This window comes from Ammospiza nelsoni, chromosome Z (genome assembly GCF_027579445.1).
Source record: "Ammospiza nelsoni isolate bAmmNel1 chromosome Z, bAmmNel1.pri, whole genome shotgun sequence".
Classification (NCBI taxonomy): Eukaryota; Metazoa; Chordata; class Aves; order Passeriformes; family Passerellidae; genus Ammospiza; species Ammospiza nelsoni.
In genome coordinates, this window is record NC_080669.1 from 35,819,458 (window position 1) to 35,834,719 (window position 15,262).

At 39.6% G+C, this 15,262-nt stretch overlaps 1 protein-coding gene across 2 annotated transcripts in view; it reads right to left on the minus strand.

The window, feature by feature from the left end:
• Positions 1 to 7,094: 7,094 nt before the first annotated feature.
• Positions 7,095 to 15,262, minus strand: part of FOCAD (focadhesin) — an 89,743-nt gene continuing 81,575 nt past the window's right edge. For both annotated transcript variants that reach the window (XM_059492507.1, XM_059492508.1), the window contains 6 exons: positions 14,574 to 14,663; positions 12,899 to 13,076; positions 11,383 to 11,495; positions 10,167 to 10,418; positions 8,947 to 9,022; positions 7,095 to 7,569 (listed from right to left, as the gene is read on the minus strand). In XM_059492507.1, the coding sequence (XP_059348490.1) occupies positions 7,496 to 7,569; positions 8,947 to 9,022; positions 10,167 to 10,418; positions 11,383 to 11,495; positions 12,899 to 13,076; positions 14,574 to 14,663 (783 nt within the window). In that variant the 3' untranslated portion in view covers positions 7,095 to 7,495. The remainder of the gene's footprint in view (positions 7,570 to 8,946; positions 9,023 to 10,166; positions 10,419 to 11,382; positions 11,496 to 12,898; positions 13,077 to 14,573; positions 14,664 to 15,262) is intronic.

The following is a 15,262-nucleotide window of genomic DNA, read 5'->3' on the forward strand; positions in this document are numbered from 1 at the left end:
TTTTTTTTTTAGCTGACTGAAAACTCTGAGAAGGGAGCCTAGATAGTAGGAGTAGGAGAGAAGGTAATATTTAAAGGGAAACTAAATACTGTTAAAATATGAAGAGGCTTTTGCCTATACAACTTTTCAAACCATGCAGCCTAAGAGATTATATAAGGAAACAGTGAAGCTAAATTAATTTGTTATGAAAGGTCACCTACTGTAATTTCTATTTATTTCATACATGTGGCAGACAATGCCTGCAAACTGTTTTGACCACCGAATATTTACAGACCATAAAGAACAAGATCAGCTTAGAATAGTATAGTGTCAACCCTGGATTTGTTTTTTTCAAACCACTGCAAACAGAAATTTGGAACTTTGTAGAGAAACAGGAGTGCTTTCACTTTGGGCTTTTGTCTGACCCAAACTGATTCAAGTGTGAACAGTGTTAAGAAACATACAGAACAGCTAAATAAAGTGACAGTTTTGAAGACAGCTGGAGTAAGTCCATATTAAATTACTATATAGCTTGCTAAAGTTGAAACATGAACATGTTTGCCTTGGAAATTCAACTCAACATGCCAGAAACAGCTGGTTCTAGTCAGTTCCAAAATGGAGCCACTGCAGGACACTGCTGTGCCAAACAGCTAGGATGATGCTCTGGCATTTCTCTGAAAACTTAAGAAAAGGTAAGAAATGTTACACATTTGCAAGAAAGAAGAGTAAGAACAATGTAAGAGAAACAGCTCTGTACACTGACACCAAGGTCAATGGAAAAGGAGAGGAAGAGCTACTCTAGGCACTGCAGCAGATTCCTCTGCAGGCCATGAAGAAGACCATGGTGGAACAGGTTGTCCCTCTGCAACCCAAGGAGAAACAGACCAGACAGGATATCACATGGCAGCCTGTGGAGGACGCCAGGCTGGAGCAGGTGGCTGTGCCCTGAGGGAAGCTGCAGCCCAAGGAGTGCCCACACAAGCAAAGCAGGAACTGTGGCCCATTAGGGACCCCTATTGAGGTAGCTTTTTTCCTAATGGACTATACCCCATGGAAAGGACCTATGCTAGAGCAGTGCTTGAAGAGCTGCAGCTTGTGAGTAGAAACCATGAAGGACTGTGCCTCATGGCAGGGATCCCCATGCTGGATCAGAGCAACAGTGAGAAAACAAACCAGCAGAGATTAAGGTTTATTACCTAAGTGCAAGCCTCACACCCACCTTATCCTGCCTGGGGAGGGAGGAGGTAGAAATGCAGGACTGAAGGGGTAAAGTGAACCTAGGAAGAAGGGGGACATAGGTGGGAGGCAATTCTAGTTTTGCCTTTTTTCTTTCCATCCTACTCTATTTTTAATTGGCAATAATTTTTTCTTCCACAAGTTGAAGTTGTTTTTGTGACAGTGAATAATAAATGGTCACTCTGTCTTTATCTTGACCCATGAACTTTCTCATCCTATTTTCTCCCTGTCATGTTGAGGAGGAGGAGGGAGATTGAATGTCCCTCCCTGTTGAGGAGATGGGGCTGAATGGACATCTGGAAGGCAGCTGAGGTCAAACCTATCACAGATAAAGCCATGTTTATTGTTAGATGTTAAAAATGTTAATTTTGGGTGTTGTAGCTGGGTGAAAGGCTGGAATAGGAAAAGGATTCTTTAAAATTCACTATGGAGAGGTTCACCAAGTGTAATCTGCATGAAAAAGGCATGGAGCTCATGGGAGAAGGCTTCACCACCTCCTGGTACAGTGGTAACTTGGAGCAGGCACTTGGGAGATTGAGGCAGTCAGCCTTCCATGTGTGACCACAAAAGACCACTGTTACTTCAGCTCCCATGCCTCACCTAAATTCCTGGAAAAACTCAGAACTGAGCAGGCAAAAATATGTTCGAGACAATGGCTTTTATGACAGTGAGTTGTACTTCAATGATTTTAGCCTGTTAGGGAGGGATGGGATCCACCTGTCTAAAAAGGGCATGAGAAGTTCTGGCAGCAGACTGGTCCATTTGGTGAGATGGCCTTTAAATTGAATGACTTGGCTGAGGTCCAAAGTGGCAATTCTTATGCCATTGATTCCTCCTGGGGAGTGGGCCATGCCAGCCAGGGCAAGCTTGGCTGCCTCAAGCTGAGAGTCTTAGAGCTAACCAAATCAAAGGTGTATATGGCTATGGGGAATCCTCTTACATGCCTCCAAGGAAACCTGGATGCTCGACTGCCTCCCTGAAGTGCCTGTACACAGATGCACATGGCACAGGGAATAAACAAGAAGAACTGGCAGTCTGTGTGTGGTCACAGTCATGCTCTCACTGCAGTTTCAGAGACATGGTGGGATAGCTCACCACTGGAATGTTGTCATGGATTCCTGCGTACTTTTAAGGAAGGACAGGTGAGTGAGGTGAGGTGGTGGAGCTGGTCTTTGTGTGAAAGACCACCAAGCTCTGCCCAGGGACAGACAAGGAGTTGAGAGCTTATGGGTAAAAATTAAGGGACAGCCTAAAATGGGTGACACTGTTGTGGGTGTTTACTACAGGCCATCTGACTCAAACAAGGAAGTTGATGAGGTTTTCCATGGGCAACTGGAAATAGCCTTGAGATCATGGGCCCTGGTCCTTGAAATCTCTCCTCTGAGAATTCAACAATCCTGATAATTGTTGGGAGGCACAGTGAGGCTCGGCACACAGTCCAGGAAGTTCTTGTAGATACAGGAAGATAAATTATTAATGCAAGTGGTGGAGGAGCCAATGAGGAGAGGTGTGTTGCCCTCCAGAGGACCCTTCCCACTACAATAATTCTGTGATTCTCTAAACTTAAATCTTTGTACATTGAGATAACAGCATGCCCAGATCTCTTTATACAGGGCTGCTCTCCAGTGACTTTTCTACCCATTTAGACTTGTATCAGGAACCTGATACCTGGTACCTCTGTACCAGATGCAGAATCCACCATTTTAACTTGTTAAATTTCATGCCATTAATCATAGCCAAATCCTCGACTATCCACATCTTTCTGCAAGGTCTCTTGTCCCTCAAGAGTCAACAGCAACTTTCAAGTTTAGTATTATCTGTGTACATAATTGTGCATTCAACTCCTGCCTCCTAATCATGGATAAATACATTGAACTGAACTGGCCCTAGATTTGAAACCTGAGGAAAACTGCAGATGACTGTTTGTCAGCTCCCTGCACTACAAGTCTTTGAAATCCACCCTTCTGCCAGTTCTTTAACCAGTGTACCATGAACCCACTCATCTCACTGTTGAACAGTTTGTTCAGACAGATGTTGTAGGGGACAGTATCAAAAGCCCCACTAGGTGGGTGGCTGTATCATACAAGGGTATCAGATGAGTTACTCAGGGCTTTCCCGTCATGAACTCACGTTGACTGTGCTTGTGTATTGTTCTTTAAATGCCTTTCAATAGTATCCAGTATGATCTTGGTAAATTTTCCCTGGTAATGAAGTTAACAGCCCTGCAGTTGTCTGTGTCTTTCCTCATGCCCTTCTGGTAAACTGGCCAGCTTCTGGTCAGCAAGGATTTCCCCAGACTCCCAAGAGGTAGCTAATCCAGTGCTCTGAGATGAATCCCATCAGGCCTCACAGACTTACAAATATGAAAGTGATATAACTGCTCATTTACAGTGTCAGTGTCCAGAAATGGAAAGTCACTGCTGCTGTATGTTCTCTAACTGAGACAACAGGCCAGACCAATGTGTATCAATGTTATTAATGACTGATACAAAAGCATTATAATACCTCTGCCTTTTCCTCATCCTTTTTTTGGATGAAGAACTGGTTGAATATTTTCCTTAAATCTCCTCTTGCTCTAAGCATACTCAGAATTTCTTTTTTTTAATCTGACCCAACACTGGCCAGTTTCAACTCTGAGCTTTGGACTTTAGTGTTTTCTCCCTGCACATGGGATCCACAGCTCTGTAATCATCCTGTGAGGCCTGACCTCTCTTACAGCCATCATTCTTTTCTTTATGAGTTCCAAGAGGAGTTCCCTGTTTAGCCAAGCTGCTCTTCTCGCTTGACTTTCGGCATAGTGTGATTTGCTTGCTCCTGAAAGGTTGCCCTTAAAAATGGACCAGCACTTATGGATCTCTAAGCTCTGAAAATCAGGTTCCCAGAGGACACTGCTAACTAGCGTCCTGACCAGTTTAAGGTTTGCTATTCTGAAATCTAGGATAGCAACTCTGATGACTTGTTTCTCATTTACACCAAAAAATTTAAACTCATGATTACTGTGGCCAAAACAGCCATCTAAAAATCCCATCTTCTCCTTCACTATTCGCAAACAGCAAGCTGGGGATGGGGAGGGGCAGGGGGAGAGTTGGGGGGGACATCTTTGCTAGTTGTCTCAATGAATACTTGCGGCAAGAAATTTTCTTCAACATACTTCTGGAGTTTCTGAGACTTCCTTATGACAGTTGTCTGGCATTTCCAGTTGATGTTCAGGAAATTGAAATTTTCCATAAGAAGAAGAGCTGCTGGTCCAGAGATTTCTCATCATTGCCCATAGATTAAATAATCACTGCTAGCATTGTGACTGAGTGAACAGCAGTAGACACCTACAGTGACATCTGCTTTGTTTTCATCTCTCTAATTCTCACTTGGGGGCTTTCAACCACATTATTCCTAACTGCAAGGAATGACAGTGAAAACTGTACCTTCCAATGGCAACTCTTTTGCCTTGCCTATCCCTCCTACAGCCCTGCAGTCTGTAGCTCTGCATGTCAGCACTCCAGTCATGGAACTCTGTCCCGTTCTTGGCTGTTTGTGATGGCCTGGAAAGGCTCGGGATGGCCTTGGACAGCCCGCGCTCCAAAGGACGAAAAGAGTCTTCAGGTTTTTTCTCAGTCTTCGGTGTTTATTAGTTTTTATCTACAAGATTTTCTCTCAGCCTGACAGAGGTCTGCACAGCATGCCAGCCATGAGCACACTGAGAGCCCTCGGGGCGGTCACTTATCTTTATACCCAAAACTACGTATAAGATATTTACCTATTTTCCCCAATACCTTTCACTCTTATTGACAAGTGCACCTCTAGTAAGAACCAATCCCAAAGTGCCACCACCACCACAGAAGATGGAGGCCAAGAAGAAGAAGAAGGAGGACAGGACACGCCCCAATTCCTCCATCTTACTTCTCTAGACCCGCCTGTACTGAAATTCTAAAACCTATGTTTCACACTATAATTAACCTATCCCTTCACCATTCATCCTCGTGAGATCCTCCCATCCTCATACAGGTGTTGTCTCCTGTGCAGGATCAAAGTCCAGCCACCAGACACTTCTGGCAACATTCCAGGACCTCCGAGCCCCCCAAGGGTTATCTCGGTGTCTCTGCACATCAGGACGGATGTGCTGAGATCCCACAGAACTCATTCTACCAAGTCTCACTAATCCCAATCTCATAGCTTTGGGAGCTGACAAATGCTTCCAGTAAATGCTGTTCATTTTGTGTATCATGTGCATTGGGGTTCAAACATTTCAAATACTCTCTTAAGCTCTCAGTGCTCTATGCAGCTCTGTTAACATTGCCACCCTCAGGCCATGCTATGCCACCCCTTGGATCCCACGTTCTACTAGACATCAGTAAGAATTTAGGTAATTCAGATGTTTACATATTGCTCCTCTATGCAAACTGAAACACAGCAAGTAGGCATCACACAGTGATTTCCTTTAAAAAAGACAAAATTTCATCTGAATTAAAATGCTAGTCAACATGCAAACTGAGATGATTAAGGTGTAAGTTAGTTTGAAACAGTATATTAGAGATGGAACCATTAAAATGTGACATATTTGGCATTGTTAGAGATTACTAAGAAGTGCACACAAATGGAAAGTCATGAACTGAGGTGCAAAATCACTGACAAGGACTTTAAGTGAGTCCTTCTGCACATTCACCTTTTAGACAGTTTTCTCAGTATAGAGATGCATATGCAGCAGAAAACTACCACTAATTATACACTATTTTGGAAAGGCAAACAAGTACTGCATTAATCCTTTACACACCCAATCAGTGAAGAAATGCTCAGCCTTCACACAGTACCCTGTTGGATGAGAAAATCCTAGAAAGAGTCATGGAATCATAGATTTGGAAGGGGGCTCTAAGGATCATCAAAGTCCAGCTCCTGGACCTGCATAGGACAACCCCAAGAGTCCCACTGTGTGCCTGAGAGCGCTGTCCAAATGCTTCTTGAGCTCTGTCAGGCTGGTGCTGTGACTTCCCTGGGGAGCTGTTCCTGTGCCCAGCCACCCTCGGGGTAAAGAACCTTTTCTGCATATCCAACATAAACCTCCCCTGACACAGCTTCAGGCCACTCCCTCAGGTCCTGTCACTGTCACCACAGAAAAGAGCTCAGTGCCTGCCCTTCCTCTTCCCCTCACAAGGAAATTGTAATGGCAGTGAGGGCTCTCCTCTGTCTCCTCTTCTCCAGGCTGAGCAGACCAAGTGACCAAGAAGTTAGAAGAGAATTTCTTCAACAGAGGAAATGTTATCAGTCCTGAAAATAACTCCTCCAGTGGGGTGTGTCTTCAAGATGTATGGAAATATAATTTCCTGATCAAAAATCAACAATGCTCTTACCAGTACTGTTTTGAAAGACACTAGGGAACAGTGCCCAATTATATTCAGTTAATTTTTGTCTACTTCAGCAAGGAGGATTGCTAAATATAAAATCTCTTGCAATACCTGTCTTGGCAAGATTGCAAAGTGAAAAAGTCTCTATTCCTTCAGAAAAAAAAATAATAAATAAGGAAAATAGCAGGGACTAACCTATTTAAGATGATAAATGTGGAAAACAGTTGCTATATTGTCCCTTTTCCCTAGAGGCAGAGGAAGAATTCTCATTACGTGCAGAGAAGTATCAAGGAGACAAGAACAGTTACAAGTGGAAAGAAAATGGCAACTGTCCTGGAGCTGCAAATACAACAGCCATCAGGAGTATTGACTCATTTCAGCAATCTTTATAAAAAGCCATTGCAACCCAGACATGCATACCACCCCTCTTCAGAAACCCTGCTCACACTATATAGTCACAATGCGTTGTCATTGCTGCACAAGAACATTGTGTTATTACTACAGGAAGGATTATCAGTTCAAAAATAATGCTCATTCCAAGTCTTGTTACATTAAAACATACTTTAATAAATACGCTATATCCATCAAGTTTTCCTGGTTTGTTTTATTTTCAGCCATTCCTTCAAAGCTTCCACAAATTAAAGGAATAATCATTCCAACTCTTGAGGTTCCCAGATGTCACTGAAACAATTCAATTGAAACTGAATGTGTATTTTTCATTTAGATTCAGCACATTTGCAAAACAGTAACACATCACTTAAAGACAAAATATTTTCATAGGAAATTTTGTGATGAAGCAAAAGGGTAAAAAAAAAAAATCCAAACCAAATTAAAAATCTTGTGGTAGGAAATGTCTTTGAAATACAGCTTCTTGATGCCTGAGTAATAATAATATGTTTTCAAGTACGGACAGTTTTCTTCATTGGATAAGGTATGGTGTGCAGCTACCACCCATAAGCTTTAGTCCATATTGCTTTTTTCTTGAACTCTGCAAGAGATCTCAAGGCCAGAAGTGTAACTGTGAAGACAGGGACAAATTACATTAAATTGTGCAGTCCAAATGAAAAGATGTGACAGTATTCTTCCTAGTAATTTTACTAGCACAGGTATAGGTTAAGTTCTCCTTTTACTGACTCTTTTAATAATTCCTTCACTTGTGGTGATGTACTAGGCCCTTCCTTTGCTTTGTAGCACACATTTCTCCTACTGAAATCATATCACATGATCTTCTAATTAGTCTATCACTTAGACACACAGATCAACCAACATTGCAGAAAGCTCAAATTCAATGAGCAATGATGCAAGCCAGGACATAGGAGGCACTGGGAACAACAGAAGCACAAAATCTTAAGTCCTCTGCTCAATTCACTGATTGGAAATGCAACTCACCGATTTCTTAATTCAATTTGAAAGAATCATGTGTTTAGACAAAATCCAGTAACCAACCTAGTCACAGTCTAGTTATTCACATGGAAGTTTTATGTTCTAGTATGTAAAAGGAAAAAAACAATGGGAAGCTCAGAGGGAACAGTGACTTATAGAGAAGTCTGGGCATACTGACAATATATGGTGAGCATCAGAACTCTGATGTACAGAAGAGGTTCTCCAACAGCCCTTAGCACTGCTTCTGGTGGAGATTAGCAGACATTACAGGGAAATTTATCAGAGTGACTAAGACTGCAGACATCAGAACAAGGGTAATTATCCTATTAATGCAAATAACTCAATAACTGGATGTCAAGAAGCCTTGTTTAGGTCTAACAAATCAGATGGTCCAAAGGAAGTGCCTTGTGTTCATGGAAAAAAGCACAAATGCACTTACCTCACTTGAAAATATTTGTGGTTTCCTCTTAAAATTACTTGCACAGATACTACTCATGTAAGTAAGCAATAGGATGCATGATAGGGCTGCAACTCCTACCATAATTCAACATATTGTCTACTTTCCATTTTTCTTTTCATGCATCTTTTCAACAACCCTCATTTCTCTTTCCTTTTTTCTCAGACCCCTTTACTAGGCTGTCCTAGTTCACCTCCTACCCGTTCCACACAGCGCAGTCCTTACTTGCACCTATGTTATGTGATTTGTATTCTAGTACTAGAGGATTTCCCAATAGTATGCTGCATCTTTTTTTTAAGGGTAACTTCAAAAACAACAGACAGACCTATTAATGAAATAAGCTTGTGTACTAGATGTACCTCTAGGTCCTTTGGACCCTAAGTCCTACATCATAAGCATCAGAAGATGAAACAGCAAATGTAAAGTGTTACAGACAACAATGTCAACTTACCTGTGATAATTACCTCAAAGACAAAATCTCACTCCTTATAACAACTGAATTTTGATCTACTCTGTCTGTTATAGAAAAATGAGGCCAAATTAAAAATATATTACCTTTCAGCAGATCCATGGTAGATTTTGATAATGCTTCCCTAGGACATTCCATCATATTGATCAGCCATTCAATAAACTGAAGATAGAAATATGAAAAAAAATCTGAATTAAAAAAGCCCCTGTATCAGAACATGATGAATTATTTTCAGTTTGACAGACAACATTTGATTTCTGCTAAATTCAGTTATCTAATCAGAGGCAGTGGCCAATGAAGCTTCTGCCCAAAGTAAACAAAACACCCTTGAGTACATCTCCCTGTCAACGCAATTCTTCCCATAGTTTGACCTGAAACTCCCTTTGTTCCTTCTCATTATGTCAGCAATAATTCTTTGTAAGAAGAAGGCACATTAAACAGCTTCCCTCCATGTTGCCTGTTCATACCTTTAACCTATTAATATAATTCTTTCTTATCAGTCTCTTGTCCAAATGTTTTACTTCAGAACTCTTATTGCCTTTGTTCCTCTTTTGACCTCTCTCATTTTTTGTTATTTTTTTCTGGCAGTGCAGGGTGCCTGGATGACAATATGGTATTTAAACTCATAAGGATGATTTTCAGGGCAAGGCCTCACATTCTTCCTTAAAACCTAATTAGGTACTTGCATACTAACAGCTCACCCCTGCATTCCTCTGACATTCTGAATTCTGGCTTCAGGGGTAACTCTGAGCACAGACGCATGCTCAGAGAGTTCTCAAGAGATTCCAGTTTGCACAAAACAGCTAACTATTAATCTACAGATAAATAACAGTACTTCCACATATAGCAACTACATGAATTGCACAGAAAGTTTGCCAAATTAGGCCCAACTTTCCACATTTATTTTCAACTCATACTTCAAAATAAATGACACATACTGCAAACCATGAAGATCTTTGATTACTCTGAATTTACAGTTTGGTGTGTGCCGCTGCAGAGGATCCTTTCAGTGTTTAAAACACGGACTTGCTACCAGCAGCTCCCAATTCTCTTCTCCTAGCTGTATTTTCTTAAGACTTTGACTCCCAGCTTTGGAATTTTTTTTTTTTTTTTTTTTGCAACTCTCAAATTTTACTTAAGAAACTACTTTCATATCTGATTAACAATAAAGTGAGATCACAATTGAGATGCAATAAAATATAGAGGAAATAACTGGTCTATCTAAGATCCAAGGTAACTACCAAAAATGGGGTGCTTTCTCATGTAAAGTGAGATGCCACTCAGATTTCACTACATGCAATTTTACCTTCTGTGTTTGTTCTTTCCATGGTTCTTTAGCCAGCAAAAGGGAAAGGCTACTTGGAAGGAGAGTGAGAGTCTCTTGCACAGCAAACTTGTCAGTGGGGTGCTTGCCAATGTGTTCCTCATATAATTCTGGTGATACCATGTGGTGTTTCCACAGTGACCAGTCAGCACTGAGGCCAAGCAGTAATGGTGCACCATGGTCAGCCCAGGCCAAAACAGAAGCTGCAAACAGCCACATGAGGAAATCTATGCACTAAACAGGGAAAAGGCAAAAATGCACTTCATTAAATGAATAATAGAGAAGGAGGAAAAAAAATTTTAAAACCTCACAAAAAAAACCCTCAAACAAACAAAAACAAAACAAAAAAAAACCCCAAAAAAACCCACCAAAAAACCACCAACAAAAAAACCACGAAAAACTCATCCAAAAAAGAAACCAACCAAAGAAACCCAAGACCAAAATCCAGATGATGACCTGCTCTTAAAAACCATCATTTAAAAATTCAGGCAAAATTCAAAATGCAAGAACTAACAAGTTTTTAATATCCTTCCATGTTTTGAAGCGCATAAGCCTCTTTATAAATTCAAACTACAATGTCCACATAAAGAAAAGTAAAATCACACTCTTCTAAAATCATCTTTTAGATTTAAGGTGATCTACAACTCACTTAAAATGGGGAAATAACTTTTTCACAGCAAACTGACCGTTGAGGGAAATCACAGATGGTCACCCTTGTGATCCTTGTTATAAATGGTTGGGAAATATTGCAGCAATATAATTAATGCCCTTCTGATCTAAGCAGCAGCTTATTTTATGTTCTCAAACAGAAGATCTAAAATTGGTGAAAAACATAATTTCTTTAAAATTGTCCAAGCCCTCTCAGAACCAGAAACTACACCGTTCTGACCTGCCTAGACAGTTCTACTAGTGAATTCAAAATTTTCCTTCAATTGTTCTAAATACAATAAATTTTAAGGAATTATTTCCTTTAGTTGCCTTAAGGTTCCATCATAGTCTAAATGTAAAAGTTATTTTAAAGTAAGAGTTTTAAATACACATTCATTCACAAAAATTGTGAAGATCTTCTCTGTGGTGGTGAGATCACAATCTTCTAAAATACAAAAGCATGGGGAATAATGCTTATTACTGTGGAAAAATGTGAAATATATCAGAAACTCCTTCTGTCCTTGTACCAAATAATTTTCACAGCCATTACCTCTTTCAGATCAACCTCTTTCAGATCACCATTTTGTAAGGGTGCTGACTTGCATGCTACATTTCTGATGTAGCCCATCAGGTCTAACAGCCAGTCCATTCTTTTCAGAACTCCTAGAAAAAGAAAAAGAATACTGACTCATGTCAAATACTAGAATGCATTGCTTTTCATAAAAAAGCAAGCACAGAAAATCACTATAGCAGGAAAGTACCAACTGCAGAAGAACAAAGATCATCAACACCACTACCACATTTGATTAATTCTGCCACTGACAGAAAACATACAAGCCCTTAAATAGTACAGAAACGTTGCTTATAATGCAGGCAACACATTGAACACATGCACACACACACACACAAAAAAAAAAAAAAAAAGCCAGGAAGAAAACCAAACCAGAAAACCACAAACAAAAGACTGAATGAGAATTATTTCACAAAATGACAGCCTGCAGGACCAAGTATGCACATATGACTGCTACAGAATCCTAAAGCTGCCCTCAATGTGCAAATTACTGTGAAAATGGTCCTACAGTGTTGAGACGGTGAGTAAACTGTGGTCAAAGCATAAAAATAAAATCAGCCCTTAATTCATCTCAAGGATGGAAGACATTTCATTGATTCAGATTCTGCTATCCATAATCTGTTCTACCACCTAGAAGCTCACCACCAAGCCCACATACAAGTGCCTCCTTTCATGCTGTCTCCTCTTTTACCCAAAGAATCCTCACTTCACTCAATTAAAACTTAGTACTCTTTGAAGTTCTTCAAACACAGCTGGCAGCTAAGGCATCTGGCAATATAATGCTTTGAAGTTGTTCAGTGAACACTCGCAGACAAAAACCTTTCTGCCATGAAAATGAGACTTCATTCTTGTATCTTTCTGTTCTTGTTTCTTCCTTCTTTATCTTTCTGTGTGTTTCTCCTAGTTCCCTTGCATCAGCCTCTATACTTTGTCAGACCCATAGCTGAGCCAGCCCAAATCATTAACCCACCAGATGACTATCTGGTATAGTTATGAGGAGGAAAAAAAGGAAATTTATTTCCTGTGTTAAATCAGTGCAAGGAGTTCAGGAAAGAAAGTTATGTCCCTAGTTCAACCAGTCTCATGGGAACATCCCCCACCTTCTGTGTCACATACTGGTAAGTCAGATTTTAGATCAGAAGGTTAGCAGAGTTGCAGTATTGAGATGTACAGATGTACTATGTACACCTGTAACACTATCCTAAAAAGAGTGGGAGATACAGATCTAGTTAAAATTCTGGTCTGTAAACCACATTGATGAGACAAATGACTTGTAGCTGGATCACAGAAAAAGAAGTAACTGCAGTAAAACACAAATGCAAAGTTTGGTACAACTACTTGAATAATAAAAGAATTCTGAAGACACTGGTTTTTAATATGGAAAATTTTGGAAACACTTTGGTTAAATCATCTTAAAATTATTTTAAAGGAATCAGTGTAGATTCATAAATATCTGTTGATTGCATTGTTGATTTTTCTTTAAGCCTAATTTTACCTGTATTTTCATGTCTCACAATGCGAGCATGATAGAAACTATGCAAGAACATCCATAAAATATTTTTCTTCTGATGATATCCTGCCACAACATGAATCACGGCACTCAAGTTCGTCAGAGACAATCTGCCTTGAGAAACTAAATACACTTTCACAAACGTGGCCTTCTCGATATTGTTCTGCAAATGCAATAAAAAGAAAAGTTAAATTTAAAGGTACATTTCTTGTGGGAACAGTAAATTCTGCACTCTTCTTTATAAAAAAGTAACTCTGAATAACTAGTAGGCTTTATTTTCCTCAAGACATATTATTACACAGAAGACTGTACATGCTGCTTGAACTTTACACTGTTCGAAATAGGCCAGCAAAGTAACTCAGTACAGCTTGTTTTCATACTGCTTTAAGTTTTATATTCCCCTTTGAACTGAATGAACAGCTTAACAGTTCTGGACATTCAAGTCTTCTTGCAAGACAGATACACAGTAGTGACAAAAAGAGGTTTTCTTAAATGATGTTTTCCAGTGTGAAATAAGAAGTGAAAAATACAAGGAAATGACAGTTCAGCTTCCACAACCTATTTGAACGTTTGATGCTGTAGTGAATTTCACAGCAAACAGAACAGGGGGCTTTAGTCAAAGATGTTTGTTTTTAAAAGCTTGATCTGAAAACATCAAGTTCTTCCACACAGGTCACTTCCTCAGCGTTTCAGCTCCTAAGAATTCCACTACTAATTGATTCCTGATGAGCTACAAGATAAAAGCTTTTTTTATTCCATTATCATCCTCAGTCATCTTGTCCACCAGGAAACATTCTGAGTGTGAATGTAAATATAGAACATAAAGTCAAGAATGAAAGGTTTTTCAGTCAGTTATTTCACATTTTTAACAGAAGCACAGATCCACAGTTCAAGGACAGCTAGTCACCAGGATCCATTTACAGTCCAGTTTCAAGCAGGTGGGTATATTAACCAAAGAGTATTTCTAATATTAACCAAGTGGTCTGCTGTTTGCATCATTGGTCTGAGATTTAGAAGATATAACACCACTCTGGTTCACACCATTCTTGTTCTGCTAGGAGAAGTAATTCCCAGAATCAGAGAATCAGTTAGACTAGAAAATACCTATGAGATTATTAAGTCCAACATATGATTCAACAATACCATGTCCACAAGACTTCAGCACTGAGTGTCACATCCAGTTTTTCCTTAAACACCTCTAGGGACAGTGTCGCCACCATCTCCCTAGTGTGGCATTCCCATTCTAAGGTCTAATCACACTGTCTGTGAAGAAATTTTTCCTAAAGTCCAGTCTAAACCTCTCCTGGTGCAGCTTAGGAGAGAGAGGAGTGCAGCTTTGCATCTTCTCATCCTGTCTGGGACAGGTTGCCTGAGAGAAGAGGCCAACCCCCAACCCACCAAGTTAGTTAAGACTCTGGTTCAAATGTGCCAGGTGAAATCATGAGTATTTCAGTCTCTTTGAGAAAGTTTGGGATATGGATCTTATCACTTCTGCTACTCTCTACTGCCTGCAGATTAAATCCAGAACACTCTTACCAACATGTCAAGTAAAACAATTAAATACTCCCAGTGAGCTAAAATAGTCTGGTGACAATAGAAATTACAAGGTTGCTTGTTTCACATGCTCTGGTGATAAAAGAGCATAACTAAATATAATTACCTTGGAGATCTGGACAATGCGATTGATCTCTGAATCAGCCATTTCTGAAATACATCTTGCTACATCAATATACATCTCCAGTTCACCTCTCTGCAAACAGAAAATTAAATGCATGTCTATTTCTGGCTTTCTTCATCATAAAAATTGGTGAGTTTAGGAACTTGTTAATGATAATGATGAATAATTAATCTATCTTCTAGCCTCACCTAATCTATTTTAGAAAATCTGTATTTGCTGAGGAATTTGACGTACATCAATGTACAAAAACAATGGTGTTTGAATACTTTTAAAGAATTTATTCTGTTTATGGCAAAGGGCCATTCTTTGGAAGTATCTTCTGTAGCTAAATAGCTTCTTTAAATCACTGTAAGAAACTGAATCCTCTGTGGGGAAAAAGAAAGCCTTCTCATTGTTCACTGCTCTTTCATTAAAATTTATTTCAGTACTAATACTGTAATTTTCCATTACTGAATCGTTTATGAGGGAGGAGTGCACTTTGATTGGTTTCACAACATCATATTCTAAAATAACCAAAAATAAGTTAAACTGAAATTATGCTGCTATTTTAACTAATATAACTAAAAATTGTACATTTAATTAATGTTTTGAATCTGATGCATCAGTGCAAAAGGATGGGCCTTACCATCATTAAAAAAATACCTAGCTACAGTGTTCATACACCTCATTCA